The sequence below is a fragment of the Telmatherina bonti genome (genome assembly GCF_933228915.1).
Source record: "Telmatherina bonti genome assembly, chromosome: 19".
Taxonomy (NCBI): domain Eukaryota; kingdom Metazoa; phylum Chordata; class Actinopteri; order Atheriniformes; family Telmatherinidae; genus Telmatherina; species Telmatherina bonti.
The window spans coordinates 8,942,336-8,965,347 of record NC_136617.1 but is presented as its reverse complement, the minus strand read 5'-3'; the positions used below and the strand labels follow the sequence as shown (position 1 = coordinate 8,965,347).

Sequence of the window (23,012 nt, the reverse complement as noted above, 5' to 3'; positions counted from 1 at the left end):
GTGAGGACTATTGAAGGTCTAAATTAAAGGATTAGTCTGGGCTTCGATGTAAAAAGCCTGAAGGTGATGGAGGAATAATTTCATGTGGACATTAAAGTCTGGTTTGTTGCTCATCTGGTGTCTGAAGACAGCCTTTATATAACATGGATGGATATTTATGTGTTAAATCTGAGTCTTTACAAAAGACTTTCACTTTGTATTTGCATGCTTTAGAACACGAAACAATGCAGATGTTAACCAGGATTCAAATGACAAACATGCAGCTTTTATTGAAAATGCCAAAACATTGTAGTTTGATTAAACTATTATGAGCTCAGGTCATTGTTAGTAAAAAAAGAAAAGAATGAAACAATCATTTTATTTGATTTTGTTTTGCTTTGCTTTATTAAATTAAAATAAATTAAATTGATTTTATTTATTTTTTATTTTTATTTAATATTATTTTAGTTTAATTTAATTTACTTTAATTAGATTAATTACATTTATTTAATTTTATTTTGCTTTAATTTAATTTAATTTGATTTTATTTAATATAAATGAATCTAATTTAATCGAGTTGTGTTGTTTTCTCCATGAAAACAGTTGTGCTATGAGACGATGGTTGGTGTTGCTCCTATGCTGCGTATTTATTGGCTGCAACAATGCTTCAGTGTTCCCTTCCATGTATGGGTCTTGTTTGCTTGAAAAATAAATCTGCAATTATTTATACACAGCAGTCAGTAAGAACTTTTGGCATCCTGCACAGTCTTTTTGTAAAGCTTCTCCTGTTTTCTGTAATGAATGAATAATTCCAATTAAACGAATTTTCAACAGAGGGCGAATTAAGAGATTTATTTTTGTGTCACTGCTTTTTTGGGTACCGTTTCCTCTTCATTCATTCAAACTCAAATATTTTCATTTCCAGCTTCAATAAAGGATTAACAAGCCTTTCTAAAACATGCCAAGAAATCCTCATTTAAATAAACAGTCTACGTTTGCAGAACCAGCACGCATCGAGCCCCCTCTGACCCAAAATTTCAGCTAAGTGAATTTATCTGAATAAACCCAATTAACTCTTCTTGTTCTGCACTTGCAACTATAAAGGGACTTCAATGCCTTTTTGCAAAAGCTTTACTGCTTTTTCTTAAATGTTAGACACAAGTTCTCTGCAGTGTTTTGTGAAATCTCTCCAAAAGAGGCAAAATTATTTCACTACCGTGGACTTCCTGGAGCAAAACGTCTATTTGTCATCAATACTGAAACACTTCAGGGGTTATGCACCAAACATTGCATCCATTACACTGCTCCAAAAATACAAAGACATGAAGGGTTTGTCAGTTTTTGTTTCGTGACTGCTGAAAGAAATCCCAGTTTAGATCAATTTGATTTGGTTTGGCAGCCAGTTCCATGCAGAACATTTAAGAAGAGAACAGCTCTCATCATATCTTTAGTTTTAGGCGTGGCTCGCCGCTTATAGCCAAACAAAATCTAGTTTATCTACTCAAGTACTGAAACACATGAGTGCTAATCTTAGAAAACTTTTAATTGATTCTCTACATACTTGACATATTGACGTGCATCTCTGTTTAAAGTAGGTGTAACATGTCAGTCTAATCTATCTTAACCTTTCTTTGTACTCTGGAATTTTGAGGCCAAATGAGCAATAAGATGAGACTGAACAACATCCACAAAACAGCAGTTTAAACAAACGCTATGTAGAGTTTCTGCAAAAGTTAAGAGAGGAAGGGTGCAGCTAAGATAAATAAAACATAGTTTTTGGACAAATTTGTAAGAGTGCAAATGCGAAAAGTGTCATGAATCAGCAGCAGACCTTTTAATCAAAAACTAAAATGAAAGAAAAGGGACGACACAAAATGACAAGGCATGTCTTACTGGTCTTGGAAAGAGACAAAGAAACAAAAATCTGTCTCAGAATATTAGCATCTGACATTATGAAGCCAAACAAGTTGCAACACCACTTCTCATCTCATCCTGAACACAAAGAAAAGATCATTATTTATTTCATTCATGTTTCTAAAGCACCATGTGCTCAACTCGCCTCATGTATGATGATGTGCAGAGTCTAAAAAGCCTCATACTAAAGGAACTAATCATTCCTTCCACTAACTGCTCTAACTCTTATGTAGCAGCCAATAAAGCATTTGTTTGTTCATTCTCAGTGTTGGTGCACATGGCAGCTGAAGGATGGGGCAACTTGACAGTAATACTGTGGATGAAAAAAGTTTGGAAACTACTGTGGTACATATAGATAAACTATGACATGAAGCATTCTGTTGGACTACTTTTCAACTAAGCTAAACTGTCTGTGTGATACTATGACTGTAAACATGTCTTTTTTTTTAGTTTGTCCAACATTTTGTACTGTTTGGGACGGCATTAAGTTCAAGACATTAGATTTAACAGCAACTTAGTGACTTAGTGATAAAAGCTTTGTCTGATACAAATGGAGGAAGTTTTTTCTGTACAAGTCCAATACGCCACACAGAATTAGGATTATAGACACAGATACATGTTTGCATGCAAACTTTGTTTAATCCAATTCATCCAAAAACAAAACAAAACAAAAAATTAAATCAAAATCTGATGATATTCTCAAATTTTCCAGAAACATGTAACATGTCCAGTTGGAAACATTTCAAATAAAAGCAGTGCAGGATTTATTTTTCTCTGCTGACAAGATTTTAAACATCTTAAATCCTCATGTTGTTTGCGTCGTGCTCTTTTAGTCCAGAAATGCATCAGACACTGCTCTGATTTAGCTTTTTTCCGTTTTATATGAAGTCCAAATGAAAATGCAAGTTATTGGAAACTTTTACTGTTTCAATGAAAAAATGTGTTTAACATTAGCATTATGCATTTAAATGTAAGTGTACTGCCATCTATTCTGCACAGATCTGATCTTATTAGTGAGGAAGCAAAGCAACCTTGAGGCCACTTCAGAAGGAACCAAAGAGCCCTTTAACAGCTCTACTTTACGACTCCTACAGCCTCACTTCCTTCCCCGTGATGACCTTGTTGCCGTGTACTGCAGTAGCGAAGTGCTGTCCTAATGGCACCACAAATGTAGGGTTGTAAAGCTGAAGTGAGCGAACAACAAAACAAAACTAACAAACAATAAATAAATATATAAACTGCTCTCAGATCACCTCCAGCAGGTGAAATGTTCCACAGAAAGGAGGTGGTTTGTAGGTAAACCCACTTATTCAGAGTGAATGATTTATGAGCTGTAAAACATTTCATATAAAAGTACATGTAAACATTTAAGCCACATATGATCTGAAATATTATAGTGGACCATTCACTCCAGCTGAGAACCAGTTCACTCACAGTACAATACCAGCCTCGATGTGTCTGTTCAGGCTGCATGTACACAGAGAGGAAGACAGACTCCTGTTGCTTATGTTAGGCTGCATGTTTCATGCCGACTCTGTCAGGTTTCCTACGATCTCCTATCAGTCAATTCAGTCACCTGCTGACGAAGATCCAAAACACCAAGACTCATATTATTTGAAAAGGTAGAAACCTGAAAAGTAAAACATATAAACAAGACAGATTAATGGGAAAAAAATCAATCAAAAAGCCATCATTTACTTTAACTGAGAATCTTATTTAGTCAGACCACAATATTCCTGCTAAACCACTTCAACTCTCATCTAAAATTTCCAACTTCTGATGTCAGGATTATCATGCCAACTGTATGGACACTTTTATGAGCAAAGTATGAGCAAAGAATTTTGTTACTCAACTAAAAAGAAAAAAATCCTTGAGAAGAAAGATATGCACTTAGCAAGGCAGCACCTGCTGCTTGCTCTGCATCTCAAACGGGTCAACACAAATGAGAAAAGACTCAAATCTACAGATAATTATCTGAAGTTTGAGTTTAGCGTGAAGGAGGCAGATGGCTCTGCAAGTGGTTTGGATGCACTACATGCCACACAGAAGTGTTAGATGTCATGACTCGATCACGAAAGATCTTTTGTAAAAGTTAGTAAATATGTCTTCTTCTCTAATCTGTGTTGCTGAGGCAGAAGAAGATGCTGCACTACTCTTCCGCCCTGATGGAACATCATTGTCATGTCTGCTGGAATTACAAACATCTTTTGAACCTTTACCACTCTAAAAGTGAACAAATCTACATTAAGTTACCATTTCTGGAGATTAAAACTCACATATCTTCATGATATTTCCACTTATCTAAACAAGCTTAATATGCACGGTCGCAGTACACATGAATATCAGTTGTGTGATGCAAAGCCAGATAATGCATTATGGGCCCAGGCCCAGGGGCCTATGTAGGCCATACAGCAGCAGTTTGGACATGAAACAAAATGTACACAAAAGCCAGATAGTTCCACCACAGTGTCCAGTGTGTTGCTACTGGTACCACTGGCTGAAAGATGTTAGAAATGTCGTTTCACTGCGTATCATTAAAAATTTACACAATGTTGCGCTGGGGAAGGTGGGCTTGTGGGACACTCTGGGCCCAGGGGCCTGTGCACTTTTATTCCGGCCCTGGTGTGATGGTCCCTGCTCCATCTCTGCATTCATTTTAACAGGAAGGAGATTTCAAGATATCTATTGCTAATTTAACATAAGAGATTAAATTTAGTTAAAATATGAAAAAAAGGCAACAGCAAATGTAAGTTTTATTGTTTTTATTTGTTTTACACAGTCTATAAATGTGCTTTTATTAAATCTGGTGAATAACGTTCATTCTGGACATGTAAAATCTACAAGTTAAAGTAGTCCTCACTTTTTAATATACCTTGTAAGTTGTGCTATCCTGTTTTTCATAACTTTATTTTTGCCTCTTGTTTTTGTTCTTTTTTTTTTATGAGAAATGTACCGTTTCACACAGCTTTCTACCACTAATAGTGTCACTTTGTTTAATAGTTAAATAAATGAAATAAATGAAATAAATGAAATAAATAAAATAAATAAAATGAATAAAATGAATAAAATAAATAAAATAAATAAAATAAATAAATAAAACTATTCCTGACTTCCTCTCGGACAGGCGGCGCCTCTATAAAAGGCGCCCTGACTTCCAGCCAATCACAACAAAGCAGGACGTGACGTCCCTTCTCGCGCACGGAAATCTCTGAACTGGCGCGCCAAATTTCAAAGGACTTCCTTCTGGGAGGAAAGAGGGCGATGCTCCGCACCGAAGTCTGGCGACTAACCTGGAGAAAATACTCAGTAAAAAATAAACTTCAGGTAAAATTTACCGAGTGAAGCCGGCGGTTGGGTTGTGGAAGTCGCTGTTTGGCGTCGCGGACTAAAGTGCGGCGGAGTCTGTTTTTGTAGTAAGTGGCAGCTTTGAGGAACTAACGTCAGCGAGTCAAAGTCCTGCTTCTGGACGACGAGCTGGAAACCAGGACGAGGTTCTCCTACTGATCTCACAATCCAGATTTAACTTAATTTAATCTGAGTTTAGTTTAATATGTGTTTATGAAAGATATGTAAAGCTTTCATTTATTTTTCCTTTGTAAGAAAATGGCGTTAAGGTTCTGCAGGTTATTATGGCTTTGTGTCCCGGTCTCATGATCTGGTTGCACAATGCTTCAACTTAAATCTCAGACAACGTTTGTTTTCTGCTTATTAATTAAGCTTATGTGTTGCTTTTCCAGAACTACAGCTGTGCTCACATGTTTTCATCCCCTTTCATTAAATAAAAGGCTGAATTTACAACAGTCACTCAAATGACTGGAGACTTTAAAAAGGAACAATAACTGAAAATGTGCAAAAATATAATTTAGTAATATAAGACAATGTTTTTCATTTAATTGAGTTGAAGAGAGAAAAAAACAAACAAATTGGTCCTGGACAAATGAGAGACTTTTCTGTTGAACAGTGGGACAAAATACCTGTCAACAGGTGCAGAAGTCTGACTGAGAGGAACAGAAAACACCTGACTGGAGCGGAAACATTAAAGGATTGTTCAACAAAATATTAGTTTGAGTGATGTAATATGTAATCATCTTATTTGTTTGCTTTAAAAAAAATTCTATGAACCAGAATTAGAAAATAATGTAATAATTTTTCATAAAACTTTTATTTATTATTACTTTAGTCAATTTCAGCTTATTTTGCAGACAGCAGTTTTTTTTCCTTCTTTAATGAAATGGTATGAATAAATATAAGCACAACTGTATAACCTAATATAACCTGAAGTGTTAATTAGATAGTAAAGTAAATGCTGTTTTTTTATTTAAATAATTAAGAAAAATCCCTTCTGCCTTTTGTTTAAGTGATTTTTCTCATGGTTTCTTGCAGATTTGACAGCTGTTGCTCCCTGTTCGACTTCCACCTGTGTTCCAGCTGGATGCCTAGGATTTTAATTTGCTCACACACTTAACACACACTTATTTTATATATATTTTTTTAATCCTTGAAATATTAAATGTTATAACTCAAGCTTAAAGTCACAGCTGCCAAGTTTTCAGCAAGTACAGCTTTTACAGTTTAGTGCTTCTTTTGCATTCGCAGCGCAGTAAGACATCTGCTGGCCACATCACAGCAGCTCTTTATGGCTCAAACACACACAAATCTGTAGCCTTATAGTCTCCACTCCATGGGGGATTTAGTCTTGTTTGAGCTGGGGCTCATTTCCACACTTAAGTGTCTTATACAGTACTCTAAATCCTCATTATTTATTCATATATGCGCAGCGAGACACCGTCCCTCCATTCTAATGCAAACACCTGTTGCTGAAAGCTGCTGCACCTGCCTGTGACCTTCACACTCGGCGCTTTTAGTCTTCTGTTTTTATGTTTGGGATTGGTTTTATGTCAGCTGTCAGGACTTTATCTGCTCTCCGTTAACACAGAGTTGCATCTGAGAATGGATCAGAGCCTGCTGTAACTCAGGGGGCGGTCACAGATCAGGGGTGGCCTCTGGGTGGGGTGGGTGTAGCGGTGGCAGACAATCAGAGTCCTCAGCCATGCTGTCTGGGGCGCAGCCGTGCTTCCAGCTGCTCCGAATCGGGCTGTCGACGGGCGATTCTGCGCGGGACCTGTACACGTTCAGGCCGGCGCTGAGCCACTCGGTGTTCCGCCTCGGTCGGGCGGCGGAGCTGTGCGACGTCACGCTGGACTCTACGTCGGTGTCTCGCATCCACGCCGAGCTGCATGCAGAGAGGGAGTCGAGTGAAGGGGATGCAGAGGAACAGGAAGAAGGCTGGAGGGTCCACATCAAGGACAGGAGCAGTCATGGTGAGAAGAGGCCTAAAACACACACATCAGCATCATCACAGTCAACATGAGACTTACTCACACACTTCTACAGTCATTACGGGAGAGAAGAGTGCAAAGACACACCGACTTACAAGAAATATCTACGCTGACAAGGAAAGACCACCTCACACACACTTTTATGTTCATGGATGCACGAAATCGCTTTAGTAGATGTTTATTTTTAGAGAGAAAAGGTTATTTTAAGGGATGTTTGACAAGTTATTACAATTCAGAGATGATTACACAAAACACGCCATGTTTCATTTCTTCATATGTTGCCAGAAAAGCAGCAATTTACTTAAACAAGCAAATGCACAACACAAGGCAGCAACAGAGTTATTACCGTTCTGACGAGCTTCGAGGTCAAGTTGTTCTGAGCAGCTTTATGCTTCAGTCCAGCTTTACCCCGGTTAGAAAACCTGCTTTTCTCTGGAGTTTTCTGTCTCTTCTTCTCTTCTGTCTCCATAAAAGATCACATCAATGCTAAATACACTGTATCATCCCTTTATTGCTGAAGTGTGTGTGTGTGTGTGTGTGTGTGTGTGTGTGTGTGTGTGTGTGTGTGTGTGTGTGTGTGTGTGTGTGTGTGTGTGTGTGTGTGTGTGTGTGTGTGTGTGTGTGTGTGTGTGTGTGTGTGTGTGTATGTGTGTATGTGTGTATGTGTGTATGTGTGTATGTATGTATGTATGTATGTATGTATGTATGTAGAGAGAGAGAGAGAGAGAGAGAGACTACAGGAATACTTCCAGGACTGATGGATTATTTATAATTCAGAAACAATCAACTCTCAAGCTGAAGATTTGAACATTTCCTGATTTAGCCAAGCCTAAAAACAACCCACATGATGTATGAAGTGAGACATTAATTATTCCCTAACAGCATCCAGCAACTGTTCCAGGTTTAGCTACAACATCAGTGCATGTCGCAAGCCGTGTGTTCAGGAAAGCGGCTGGCAGAAGTGATGCTAACTGCCAGAGTATGACTGAGCGGAGTGTCACCGTGGAACAGATGCTCAGAGGAGATGAAGAACTGTCAGTCTTTATTAAGCTTTATGAAAGTGTCTAAAAACATTTTTTCTTTAGTCACAATCTGCTATTTGAAATTCTGTTTCTTTACTTAAAACTGTTTCTGGTCATTGCAGGGACATCCTGCTTGATTTGCATATGATGTTAACAAAACCTCTGTGTAAACATGGACTTTTAGGGGATTATTATCATGAATGTTGGCTTTTTATAGCTTGCTTTTCCTTTTTGTTTGGATATGGCGCCAGAAGGGAGGCTTGGATACGTCCCAGACCCAGGATTCTGTCACCTAACACAAAACATAATAATAATTCTTGTTTTTTATGCACTAGTTGGAATGAAGGTGCATGAAAGCTTCATCATCATCACGAGGCAACAAAATGACAAAAAAATGAGAGGATCCCACACTCAACATGCTCCAGTAATGTTGAGGTCCAGGTTCTGGGAGGATTCGTCCCTCCATCAGACCTGTTGCTGCTGATTTTCAGTCCAGTTCTGCCGTCATGCGGCGGCATCCTTTAACTGGCTTCTTTGCAGCCACCCCTCCATAGAGGCATTCCTGATGAGCCTGCAGTAACTGGATCAGCTGGTCCAGATGCACCAGGTCCTCTTTCAGGTCTTGGTTTGTTCTTGTTTTGCTTTCAGATCCTGCTCCTCTGCTGTACATTGTTATTTCAGTCCTGACTCTTCTTCTTTTGTCCTCCACCTGTTCAGTTTCCTCCGACAGTTCACTGTAAGACTGAACCCAATGTTGCGATATACTGAGACGGTTTCTGTGTGAAACTACGTTTTACTGTTTTAATAAATGCCACTAACAGGGCTGTGACGATACGCATTAGTCCTGATGCGATTCTGATTTTTTTTTTTTTTTTTGGGTCCATATTCGATTTAAATGGTGATTCTCACAATCCCTCTATTGCTAATTATTGTAGACTAAAAACAAAAAAAAATGTACAAAACTTTTTTTGTTCATCATTTCTCTTGATTTCAATGAGGGAAAAAAAACAAGAGTATCCGGACCATCCTTCTGCTGCTATAATGCCCAAGGAGACGAGTAAAAATATCAATAAAAACAATAAAAATGACTAAAATTCTATAAGAGATTATTTTTATTTAAAGGTGGAGTATGTAAGATTTTCAATATTTTCAAAATAAATTAACTAATAAAATAACTACAATCATAATCAGATAGTTTTTTGAACATGTAGGTTCCAGTCTGTTCATATTTGATGCGTTATTAAATTACAAGTTTAATTAATGACAAAAAGCACTTTTTTTTTACTGGTAGGCAAACATTTAAGAAGGGTCTTTGTCATTAATTAAACTTGTAATTTAATAACACATCAAATATGGACAGACTGGAACCTACATGTTTAAAAAAAAACCAATCTAATTATGATTGTAGTTATTCTTTTAGTTAATTTGTTTTGAAAATATTGAAAATCTTACATACTCCACCTTTAAACATTTTTTTTTTAACAAAATATTATTTTAAAATTGTAAAGCAAAAAAAAAATCCCAAATTTTGATGTTTCAATGAGATTTTCCCTCTTCTGGCAACTAAAGAAATGAGAGGCCGCTGACGACGGAGAGCCTGAAGGTCTTTGCCATGTTGTCTGTTTCCAGTTGACATATCTCTGCTTCAGCTCTTGAATTTTTGACCTTTTTGTTTTAGAATCATTCATAGGTTGATGCAAAGTGGTTTTATTTATTTATTTTTTTTTATTAAACTGGGCTGCAGGTAAATAAAACTTCAGAAAAGACTGAAAACTACTGCAGAAAACCGCTTTAGAAGAAATTCCGACATGATGCAAAGAAAGAAAGATGAAAGAATACCAGGCTGATCAAGATCATGTTTTCTTTATTTTAATAGACACAAACAAACAAACAGCTGTTAGCATGCAGGGAAGCTGAAGCCACAGACCGTCTCACCTGCGGATCTGTGGAGCTTCGTTGTCAGAAAGTTCCCCCATATTTCATCCAGAAGATTTCTGCTGAACGACTATTTTGTCACGTGGTCCATCTGGTCACTACGTGCAAACTGCATGTGCACGTGGATCGATTTCCCAGCATAGGAGTAAAAAAAAAAAAAAAAAAAAAAAAAGGCAATTATTCACCTGAAATCTGTCTGAAAGAGAAAATAATTATCCAGTCACTGAGGCCTTCACGCTCAGTATTTCTCTTTTCTTTATTACCATGATATCTGTGATCATAATTATTCCCTCCGTTATGAAGCTGTCAGAATATACGGATATCTCTTGGGCGGTGTCAGATGATGCCAGATGATATCCTAATCATGGAAATGAGGGAAATAAATCTTTAAGCAGCTTCATGTGAGAGACTGAACGTTTAGAAGCAGACATGAATAATTGCTAAAATAACAGATTTCTCTGTAAATCAGGGAGTCAAGACGTTCTTTCCCCCCATTTTTTACTTTATAATTGTTTTTTTTTTAATGTTAACTGCAAAACAAAGAAATGAAAGTGTCATCTTGGGTTTTAGCGGATTGTTTCTCATTTAGTCACGCTTTGTAAACCAAATGTCTTTTAAAGGAATGAAATACGTTTAGAAATGAAGTGAAAGGCTCCTCTGGGTGCATTTAGATGCTGGAGGACATCCAGGCTGGTGGATGGGCGACACTGTGGTGCTGTTGCAGCCTGACATCCACAGGAAGACACGAGCAGGCGCCGCCGGAGGGTGAAAGTTCAGCCTTGCTGACTGACAGCCTCAACATCTAACTCCTGGCCTTACTGACTAATTTTTCTAATAATTTCACAGCTTGTTTCCCCCATTTTTCCATTTTTGCCATTAGTTGTGCTTTAATATTCCCGCTGCGTTCCTCGTTCTGTCCCGGCCGTTTGATTGCTTTGTAGCCTTCCAGCTTTTCAATTCAGGTTTCATTTCACACACTGTTTTACATTTCCTCGGATTTCTGGAAGCTGTAAACACACTGATGGCTTCATTTCAGGACTGTCTCTGCTAGATTATTTCTTTGTTGTTTGCCAGACGTCGGGACATAATGATAAACAGGAAGAAGAAGTTGTGATTATCTGGTCCCTGGTGGCATTTCTCTAAACTTCTGCTGCTTGTTGGGATTTCAGAGAGACCTTCCCACCACCAGCGAAGCTCTCCGCATGTTATTTTGTTGGCAGAAGAGAATTGAACTGGTTTCCTGCTGCTGCTGTGGTTCCAGGTACGTGGGTGAACGACGTCCGCCTCCAGCCGGGCATCCTGTGGGAGCTCTCAGACGGCGACACCCTGACCTTCGGTGGCCAGACGGCTCCTGGAAGCCCCGAGTTCTACTTCCTCTTCCAGAAGGTCAAAGTCCGGCCGCTGGACTTCGATGCCATCACAATTCCAAAGGTAAACGCAGAAAAAGAAGCTGAACCGTTCACAGGGGTGGAAATAAGATGGCAGAATCAACCCGTATGAACACATTTAGAAGTGGCTTTTAATTGCACATGAGTGATTCTGTTTAAACTGTACGTGGGAACACACTGCAGACATAATACATGAGGAATTGCCAACTGTTTCATGGCTTTCCACGCCTGCAGCCAAGCCTTTACTGAATTATTGACACATTTTTGAGCTTTCCTGTGAAATAAACTTGACTCATGTATAAATTATGGGTTAAAATATAAACAAGCTGCAAAACACACCAAGTTATAAAAATAAAGTTCCTTTAATCCAACAAAAACCCCCCATTCACACACGAGCTGCTCCGATCCGTCTTCATGTGGACGGCTGATTAAACTGTTTATAGAGGACATCGCCTGATAACAATGAGTGGGCGTTTTGTCAAACTTGTCCTCCCACCGCTGCCTTGCACACAAACTTGGCTGCACTTCACAAAGTAATCGACAGCCGATGAAGATGGGAGATAATGAGGCAGAATAATCGGCAGATTAATGCTCTTTCAGTAGCTCTGGTGGTGCTTTGTGAGCTGTAACAGATGCAGATGAAATCATGGTTCGGATGGTTGGACAGAGATATTAAAGCTCCATGTTTCCAGGTTTTATTATGGTTTTTTTTCATCACAGCGAGACGTTTCAGTCCTGAACTTCTCATGAAACTTCTGATTCCTCACAATATCATGAGCTGCTATAAGGGACGTTTTCATGTACTGGAAGCATTTCATTAGAATTAGTCTGTTTTCCATCTTCATCCTTTAACTTCAGTCCCAGTTCTGCTTCCTTAGTGCAGACCAGAGGAGGCAGTTCCTGCTCCAGACAGTAAAAGTCCAGTCCAGCAGAGTTTATCTGCCAGGTACAAGAGCCTGTTAGTGAAAACACCTGTTCTAAATGTACAGGTAGATCCAAAAACATGGCAGGACTTTTACTTTCTGGACCAGGAAATAGCCACCTCTGGGACCAGATAGTTTCTATCAGGTGGAAACTACGTTCGCCTCATAATAGAAAATGAATAAACTTTCATGTCAGACTCAACATTCATCCTAATTTACTGACGGGTGTTTTAGCCATACAGCATTCCTCATGTTCAAAATACTCACAGTAAGAAGTCTCACACTAATATTTTGTTGGACCGCATCTGATTCTGGGTGTTAAGATGAGCCTCTGCAGGGTCACAGGATTTATTTCCATCCAGTGTTGCTTTAATCCTTAACAAAGATCTTGTACTGATGATGGGAGAGTCTGATGACCGTGCAACGCCATCTTCTGCACATCCCAAAGATTCCCCGTCGTGTCTGTGCTGACATGTGAGAACATGAAGTTTCCTCTTTCACAAAGCCGCCTGGCGTTGTCATCTCCCCGTATGGCCATGCCAGCAGGGAAGGTGGAATAACCTGCTTATTCCGTTTATTCCGGTAGTCAGCTGGCCGCGTTCTTTGGACACATAATGTTTTCTTAGACCAGACCGACTTCAGCAACCCCAGATCATAGACTCCCCCCACAGGCCTGTACAGTAGACAGTAGGCATGATGGCTGCATCACCTTGTCTGCCTTCCTTTAACCCAGACGTGCCCAAGTCCGGTCCTGGAGATCTACCATCCTGCTGTTTTTAGGTGCAACCCTTCTCCAACACACCTGAATCACATAAGTGTCTGGTTAGCAGGCGTCTGCAGAGCTGGATGACATGCAGGAGAGGAATTCAGCTGTGATGGACCGGGGTTGCAGCTAAAGGTTGCAGGATGGTAGATCTCCAGGACTGGACTTGGGCATCCCTGCTTTAACCATAAGAACCCATCGTGACTCGTTTTATACCATTTCTGAGATATTTGGCATCATTTTATGGTTTCTTAAAATCTTCTGGAAAACACTGATTTTTCTCTTTTTGTCTCTTAATAAACACCAGAAAACTGAAGACTATACTGTAAAAAAAAAAAAAAAAAAACTGATCTCACATGGTAATAAATGGTAAATATCTTGAAAAGTTTTGGTACTTTATTTTATATTTTGTCAAAGGAACAACAACAGAAAAATAAATCAAACAAATGAATCTTTTCTGATTAGTTTTTCAGGGTCTTATGGATTAAATAAACTTTTATTAAAGCCAGAAAACAGTAGTTCCCATTGGGGATGAATAAAGTATCTTTGATTTACTGATCCTAATGGTAAAAACATTTTAAAACTCCACAGATTAAGTTGTAAAAGAGCGTTTCTGTAAAAGTTTAATCAAACAAGCTTTCAGTCATCCCTGAGTCGTGTTTTATTGAAGCTTTCACATCGTGCAGACTGCGGTGAGCGGGTTCTTTTTAAAGCTACATGGATGCAAACGGAGCCAGATGCAACATCTGAGGGTTTAGTGATTTATTCTGTAATCAGCGTCTTACTGCAGTAACTGGTCCTGGTTTTCTGCCAGACTGGAGATCCTGACTTCTGTAAACGGCGTTGTTTTGACTTGCTAAATACGTTTATAGTTGCAAGCAGGAGATTTTTTATATTTGGTAAAAGCCTGCTGGTGTCTGGATCCTTATTATTAAATGGTAGCTGTTTGTTTTCTACATAAATGTCCTGTTTTCCTGTTTCCCAGGGAGGAACCTTCTCCTCAGACCTGCAGAACCGGATCAGGACTAACTTGGACCGTAAGGTGGCGGCAAACCTGGACCTGTCCAAGATGTCAATCAATCGGGCCACAGTCATCCTCAACTCCATCGGCAGCCTGAGCAAGATGAAGGGCAGCGCCTGGACCTTCAAGAGGAGCCACAGCCACGAGGGAGCTGTCTCGGACCCCGGGACCACCTCCTCGTCTCCCTTCACCGTGGGCTTCTCCTCCCTGCTGCCAACGTCAACGCCTCCATCCTTTTCCTCTGCAGCTTCGGTGTCTTCGACGAAGCCTCTCCAAGCGGCGTCCAGGAGCAGGAGGAAGTCTGCGCACACGGTCCTGCTAGAGGACGACAGTTCAGACGAGCCCAGAAGTCGAGGAGGTAAATCTGCTGCAGTCTGGAGCTTCCTGCACGCCGACAGTTTCAGACCAAATCGTTTGTTTGGCAGATTTTAAAACGCATTAAATCTCTAATCGTCTGTTTGTTCAGCCGTGGCAGGAAATGTTGACGACGGACAAAGAACGAGACCAAAGAAGAGGCGAAAGCTCTACAAGTCTGAGTCGGAGGCGTTCGGCTCACCGCCCCCCCCTCCACTGCAGCCCAAGGTCCACAACGACACGCAGCGGCCGCTGGACGCCAAGCCCTTCCCCGTCGGCATCAGGACCATCGGCAGCTTCCACGGCGCCATGACCAACAGCAGACTCAACCACCAGCTCCTCCAGACCTCCTACGCCAACGTGGCCGCTCACAAGCAGGAGGCGGAGGCGCCACATCGGGTCCGGACGGTGTTGCATGGCAACGTCGCTGCGTTTCGCCAGCAGAAGTCCGCTCATTGCTCTCCGACCGCGCCGAGAGGCAGGCGGCGGGCCAACAGCACGCCGGTCTTCTCCCCACTGGTCGGGGAGAAGACCGGCGTGGTGGGAGGAGAGCGCTACAGCCTGGCCTCGCCTTCGGTGAGGATCCGCACCGAGGACAGAAGCCGCGTGCAGTTTGGCCGATTTCATCACCCAGCAAGGTGAGGTTCTGTTGAGGCCTGTCGAATCCTCACACACACACACACACACACACACACACACACACACACACACACACACACACACACACACACACACAGCAGCTGAAAGATGATGGAAACAACCTTTTTAAACCCAAACTGACACACTTTTAAGCACTTTCAGTGTCATTATGGCGGCGTCGCGCTGAACGTCTCACATTTTCCATGAATAATCAGATTACTTGTGAACATGTTGCTAATTTAGTGTCTAGCTTCATGAATAAGTAAATTAATTACAATCTTTACCCAAAAGAGTCCCTTTCAGATCACCAACGGCATTTTTACAGGAGTCGTAGGCAAGAAAAGCATTTTCACGGCCCCGAGCAAGAGCCAATCACGGCTAAGAACAGATCAAATGAACCGGATTCAACCAGGATAACAGTAAAGTAAAAGTAGCGACAGGCCGGTGACTGCATATCCAGGTCTTTAAATATAGATATTAAATTATTAAGAGACAATATGGTTTTGTTTCCGTCTGAAATCACAACATTATTAAAGATAAACTGAGGTAAACTATGAAGCATCTGGGATATCTGAGCAGGATATGAAGAAAAGATCTGCAATTTGTCAAATGTAGCATTAAAAAGTCTCATATTTACTTTCTAAAGTTTAAACTGCTTTAATGTTTTTTTTTTAATTTTTTTTTTTATTTAAACAAAAGTAAAAGAACCGTTGATTAAAACTCCTAAATATTTGAGTCATCAGCTTCAGTGGCGTTTCCGTCAGACGTGACCACGGAGGGAAGATCATGATCCTAGTTTTTCTGATAGAACAGCTCACAGGGTGAGGTTTTGTTTGTGTGAAGTTATTTATTAAACATTTAAGCTTTATTATAAGGAGGGAACGGCTTGTGTTTGTGTTGATGCACCAGAGCAGAAAACCATTTCCTCGGCATCGGCTGTCGGCACCCGGCATGACATTGATTTTATTTGTTTTGTTTTTCTTTCCAGGATTTTGGGTTTTACTTTGTTTCAGCTGCCGGTGCCGGAAAGTTCTTTCTGAATGAAGTCGGTGTGGTCATGATGATTTAATTCTATTAAATAGTCCTGCAAACATAGTGTAGAAAGGAGAGATTGTTAGCATACTGATATTATCAGCCGATATAAACCATTAAAATGCTTTATTACTTTTTTAATGACAATTTTTACACAACATGAACATATTATATATGAAGCTCTTCAGCCACGCCTCCTCTGACTCAAAATAACAAAATAGAAGAAATGTCATGTATAGTCTGCTTGATATTTTTGTTTTTTTGGCACAAATTGCTCTAAAAATATCAGTATTGGTTGATATCGGTATGGGAAATAAAAATATGAACAAAACTGGAAGATCAGATATCTGTAAAAAAGCCGATATTGAACGTTTACAGTCGGTAGATGGTAAAAAAAAACGGGGCATGAACAGTGAGCAAAAGTAAAGATTTAAGAGGTTCTACTTGGTTCTACTTGGAGCCTTGTTCTGCTGCTCGTCCCGACGCTGCTGTTCTGTACGGAGAAGCCGACATCACGACTAAACTTTCTGCTTTTGTTTGTTTTTCTGTCCCTCCATGAAGTAAACGACGCGGCCGGCCCAGGAAACATCCTCTCCCTCCCCGACCGTCCCTGCCCTCTCCATCCTCCTCCTCTTCATCGTCTACATCCTCAGCTTCCTCCTCCTCCTCCGGTTCCTCCTCCGGCTCCTCATCCGAAGACGAGGAGGGCGTGACGGTTGGGGCGGTGGAGCCGTGTGCGGCGCCGCGGTGCCGGCTGCCCCAGCAGGACACGGTGCAGTGGATCCAGTGCGACGTGTGCGACGCCTGGTACCACATAGACTGTCTGCATGTGGACCGCAAGAAGCTCCAGATAGACCCCAACGCTGACTTCCACTGCGGCTGCCGCTGACGGAGAGGCGCCGTGCGACGCCGCCCTACGATCCAATTCAAGCAATTTATTTTCCAACTCCACATCTGATCCTTTTAAATGTTTAATTTTTCTGTCATAAAAGTGGAAAATGAGCTTTTTTTCAGCTCTAAAGCAGCTGGTGAAGGACAGAAAAGATCTGGCTGACCCAGTGTCCGAGCTGAGGCGTTGCAGGGAGAGGAAGAGGAGGGACGGATGCAGAGAGGTGTGAGGAAAACGTCACTTCGGCTTCTGCTGCATTCAGGAAGAGAAATGAAACTGTTCAGACTAAACCATCAGGCCCAGTTCACCTCCAGTAAACACTTTGCTAATGTGGCCGCTCGGCGTGTGTGCGTGCGTGTGTGTGTGTGTGTGTTTGATGCTTCCAGATAATTAAGCTCCATAAGTGAGTCAGCAGACTTATGATGTTGCTCCTGAGAACTGCTCTCAAGATGATAATCAAATGTTTGAAGGCACTTCTGCAGAAGCAGCTGCTGGATATGAGGAGCGTTGTTGTCTGTGTGAAGGTGTTGGCCCAAGCCACTGGGAGGGAGAAGCCACAGATATCATCTGAAGGTGCAACAAGATGTCCCCAAAACGATCTCATCATTTCTAACTAGTGGGCTGAATTTAGGCCTTCTTTTCAGGTCAGTTTCCACCTTTTTCTGAGACGACACACTACTGAACTCTGGCACCAAAGTGGGGGCTTGTGTGTGAGATGAAGAGCTTCCTCTGGTTTATATCTTCAGTCGGGAACATGCGGCGCATCACAAGCACCTTTTTATTTTCTTACAAATTCCTTTGTGGGAACGCTCGATGGCATAAAAACAACAAAAAAAAAAAGTCTGATTCTTAAATGTGCATCACTTTTTTTCATCTTTATAACAGGTCTGCCTCACAGCTTTTCATTCATATAAAATAAGTATAAAAAGGAATTTAGCAACCTTGTTGCAAGCTGACAAATGTGTGGGGAAATGTAGAAAAAATAAGCAATAACTTAACGGGAAAAATACAAAAAAAAAAAAAAAAATCATATATTTTAATGTTAATGGTTGATCTTGTTGCAAACATTCTTTGTATTGACTGGAGACTGGGACTGGAGACTGGGACTGGGCCTCATCTCAGCGGTGGTAGCTGGATGATGAGCTGTTTATGGTCATCAGCTTGGATCCAAAATCCAACAAATAAACTGTTTAGTCGCCAAAAGACTCCAGTTTGACTTAAATCTTTACTTTTTTTATGTGGAACCGAATGAAAAATGCAGCTTCTGAATGCGGTGCTATTAAATCACCCCTCTCCTGTCACACACTGTCACTTGTAAGTGCATTAACAGAATGACCTCATAGAACCCGCTTAAAGGCCCTGCAGTGCATTGAATGTAAGTTTGTTCCTTTGATCTTTAACTCTGTTGTGTTTTTAAGAAATATTTTTATACTTTAATCTGACAGTAAAGAAGTTTTCTGTTCTGTCTTTAAAGTACGAGCTCTGAAGATGTTAAAAAAGTTCACATCTTTGCAGCTTAAAGAGAAAAAAAGTGTAATTTTCACTGCATCAGAGGTTGGGCGTTGTCGTAACGCACCTCGGCGTGCACCTGCTCCTCCGCTTTGATGTGGGAAACTAGACAGTTGTCGATCTCTTCAGCTGAGTTACAGGTGTGTTGAAACGAGAAGTTTTAATCGCAGATGTAGAAAAAGCTGCGAATCGGAGGCATGAAATCTATAATCCTGACTTTTAGAAGTTAAACGTTCAGATGGAAACTCGGAGCGGAGCCTTAAAGCTTGCAGAGACTCCCTCCTCATGCTTTGGCTGACTGGTGATAGAGCACAGGTGTCAGACTCCAGTCCTCACGGGCCGCTATCCTGCAGAGTTTTGGTGTCTCCATGCTCCAACGCACTTGACTAAAATAAATGAACAGGTTGACTAGAAGCTGCTGGATCCATTTGATTTGAATCAGCTGTGTTGGAGCAGGGAAACAACACAAACCTGCTGGATACCGGCTCTGGAGGACTCTCTGCTGTTTGGTGCACCGGAAATGTTCTTCAGGCTGCTTGTTTAGAAACTCCAGACCTTCCCGGCTCCTCTCCTGCAGGGTTTAGATCAGACCGTTCGATGTCCAGCAGGTTTTTTTTTTTTTTTAAAGTGTCCCTATTGGAACAAACCAGACTTAGACAAGTTCCGCACGTCTACATTTATCTAAGTCCAGTGCGTTGCAGCAGGGACATGTAGAGAACCTGCAGGACATCAGCCTTCGAGGACCTGGACTGAGGATCCCTGCTTTAGATGCATCAGGTGACCTGTAGCAGGGAAACATCTAAAACCTGCAGGACGAGGACCAGAGCTCTCTCATGTAAACAAATGAGGCTTCAGTAAGTTGAAATGGATGTTTTAAGTGTAAAAGTTCCTTCATTCCATTTCCCCGAAGAGTTGAAGTGAATTTTGCACCGACGACTGTGAGTAAACATCCCAGCAGCTTTTATTGCTCTTATTTCTCATCCTGCATCCAGTTATCACTGGAAGGAGGTCTCTTTATGACCCGAAAGGGAAGAAAGAGGGATTTTTATAATTTGCAGTTGGTCTAATGGGGGTATTACTGAGGAGGAAGTGTTTTTTCTTAAACACCTGTTTTCATTTTGCTTTTCATGCTGGGAAATATCGAGCTTCATGTCTTCACATTAATGTTTAGACAATAATCCCGTTCCGCCGCGCTCGTCGGCTTCTGTTCTGCAGTCAAAGTGATCCGGGACGCCATGACTAAGCAGCAGATCTGGAGTCATTTCGGTGAACATCACTTCTTTTATCATCTTTTTAAGGCTTGGACTGATGAGATCAAGTTGGTGGCCGGCAGCCGTTTTGATCATTTGCTTGCGTCTGTGATCGTATCATCTGTTGAATCTGCAGCACGCTCCGTTTCCTGATATAATCCCACTCGGCTGCACTTGTGAGGTGAAATGATCAGAGCTCGTACATGTAGATAATCAAAAGGTTTGTTTTCTGTGTAAATCCGCACATGGTTCACACATCAAGCTTTGCAGCACTCTGTTTCTTTTTTTTTTTTTTTTTTTTACACTGCCTTCACTTTAATTATCACACTGAAATGCAGCAGTTTTAACTCTTGTTGGTGTTCTGGTGTACAGAATTAAACCTCTTTTAATCAGAGATGCCACACAAGCATCAAAGTTATCAGAGAGGAAAAATAAAGAACATTCGGGAAAAGTAACTTGGCATTATCGCTGTGTTTCATCTTCACAGGCTTCATTTTGTCTTTTCATTTCAAAGAAATAAGTTTGGAGATGGCGGCTGTGATCAAAAGCACATCTATTATAGATTCTTCTGCATCCAGCTCAAGTCGAGATTGATGAAACGATATAAATTTTGTTTTTCCTCTACTCTTTGGTGTTTTAAAGAAAATGACAGCGAGCAGAGATGTGATGTATCTGCTTATTATTTTCAGCCTTGTTTTCTTTGAAGCAATCACAGAGGAGTGGGATTCAACAAGCAGAGAGAGCATCCTCGCATCTGAAGCCCATTATCTGGGGATATTATCTGGCTTCTCCATGCATGAAGCTGCAATTACTCACTTAATCAGTCTAACTGAACACAGATAAATACAAAAGTTTAATGATTTACATCTATTATATACAAGATATGATATTGTACACATTCAGTCGACATTTTTATTACAACCAAGTTGAAAACCTGTGAAGTCATCAGTTTGACCAGATAGGATCTGATCATGCAAGTAAATACAACTGTCCTGATTAAAAAATATACCTTATTATTGCCATTTTAATCAGACTACATATTTTAGTCTCCTTGTAGTGCTTTATTAGGAAAACATGTGCAGTCGGCCAATCCCAGCAGAACTCCACTGCGGATGATCATACAGCTGCTTCCACCTCATCAGTCTAGCAGAAACCTGATGGTGCAGATAGGAAAAGAAATCAGTTTTGCACGCTGATGGGATACATTTTTTTTTTAAAAATTTTATTTTATTTTATTTTTGTCTTGTCCAGCATTTAGGCAGCAGAATGGTGGTCTGGATGCTGTGTTCTGCTGAGCAAATTTTCTCTGCCAAGGGAAGCTTTATAGATATAATGATCCCCTTGACTTTCTGAATTTTTATTTTATTTCTATATTTATTTTGTATTGTTGTTTGAATTGTAGAGTTTGTACTGCTGGACCAGAGGGGACAGACGAAAGACAAAGAGAAAGGAGGAAAAAAACACCTCATAAGAAAAGTGAAAGAGATAAAGGGAGAGAAAAGGGAGAGAAAAAAAAACTAAAAAATAACCCAAAAACAAAAAGAAAACAACCTGCTTTGTGCTAAAGGTTCAAGTCCCTCACTTTATAGACACGTTTCTCTTGTCTTAACCATTTGAAGCCCAACCCAAAGTCAAATGGGGAGAAACTTCACATTTTCGGAATCTGATGTTTTTATTGAGCCCTTTAACAAAATTATTCATATATATATATATATATATATATATATATATATATATATATATGTATTGTGGCTCTAAAGAGTTTTCATTTGGTAGACATTAACAAAGACGGCCAGAGAAAAATGTTTGTGTTTTTCTGCTTGTTTTGGACAAATGGAATAAAAGTTTTTTTTTGTTTTTTTTTGCAACTGGTTGAGAAGATGTTAATATATATATTATAAAATTGTTGTGTATTTACTGTTAGCATTTAAAATGTGAAATTAGTGTAGTACAAACAGTGTCCACCAGGCGGCAGAAAAGTGAGATTTCAACAGTTTTTATCATAAGGTTGTCCAAACTGTCTCAGATGGTATTGTTGCAGCTTCCTTTTCCTAAAGCCGCTGAGAGGTGTTGGATCCTGTAATATTGGTGACGCGCTTCGTCCTTCCAAAGAGATGCTGGATCCAGTTGCGTTTTAAGATGGTTTATTTTCATTGGGATCGGCGTTGCTTTATATATACAGAGAACGTGCTGTGATGACTTGACAGAAAATAAACCGGAATAATATTGAAGAAAACACACAAAAGGCTAAAGCAAATTACAAAGGAGAAAAGCGAAAAACGGTCAACAAAAATTACGGCTACCCAGCTGCCTCTCCCCAACATTTCCCCAAGTGAGAGTGTACCTTTTAAAACTTTGCGCCACCCACATGCACTTACACCTAACCGCGCCCACACACGCACGCACTAACACCTGTATACGCCCACACACTCGCGCATAGTGCTCCACAGAATACGTCTTCTATAGGTATTAAAGAGTTAATGATTTAATTAATTTGAAAGCATTATTTTAGAACATTATTTAAATAAAGCTCAGATGGTCCAACAGAAAAAGAATTGAAAAAGAAAGCAAACTAAGAACTTTTAGTAATATGTAAAACTTTACAAAAAGTAAAGAGATGAAAAATACAGCTCAACATAAGTGAGACTAAATGACCGTATGGAACCAGGACCTACTGTTTATACTTTAAGAAAAGTCATATTTTTTGGCCTTTTGGCTCTCATATGTCAGCGTTTCCTTGGGATGCAGTGCCTTACATGTTTTAGATGTTTCCCTGCTTCAACTTTTCATCAAAATCTACAGAAACTTGGTGCTGACCAGTTAATTTGGTATGGGACTGCAGGGAAACTGGTCCTGAAGGTTTTTGATGTTCCTTTGCTCCAAGATCCAGTAGATTATTGTCAACTTCCACGTAATGAACCATCCGTATGAGTCAGGTGGATTAAAGTGAAGAAATATCTAAAACCTGCAGGACAGCGACCCTGAATGAATGGAGTCTGACACCTCAGATCTAAAACATGCATGGCGGAGGAGAATCAGGAAACTGACATCAGCT

At 40.3% G+C, this 23,012-nt stretch overlaps 1 protein-coding gene across 1 annotated transcript; it reads left to right on the top strand.

Annotated features, from left to right (window-relative positions):
• Positions 1–6,943: 6,943 nt before the first annotated feature.
• Positions 6,944–17,198, top strand: tcf19l (transcription factor 19 (SC1), like; the record flags this gene model as incomplete). Its single annotated transcript, XM_079258422.1, has 5 exons — positions 6,944–7,214; positions 11,451–11,620; positions 14,249–14,642; positions 14,751–15,276; positions 16,871–17,198. 5 exons carry the CDS (start codon positions 6,944–6,946, stop codon positions 17,196–17,198), a joined length of 1,689 nt encoding a protein of 562 aa, XP_079114548.1.
• Positions 17,199–23,012: the final 5,814 nt, after the last annotated feature.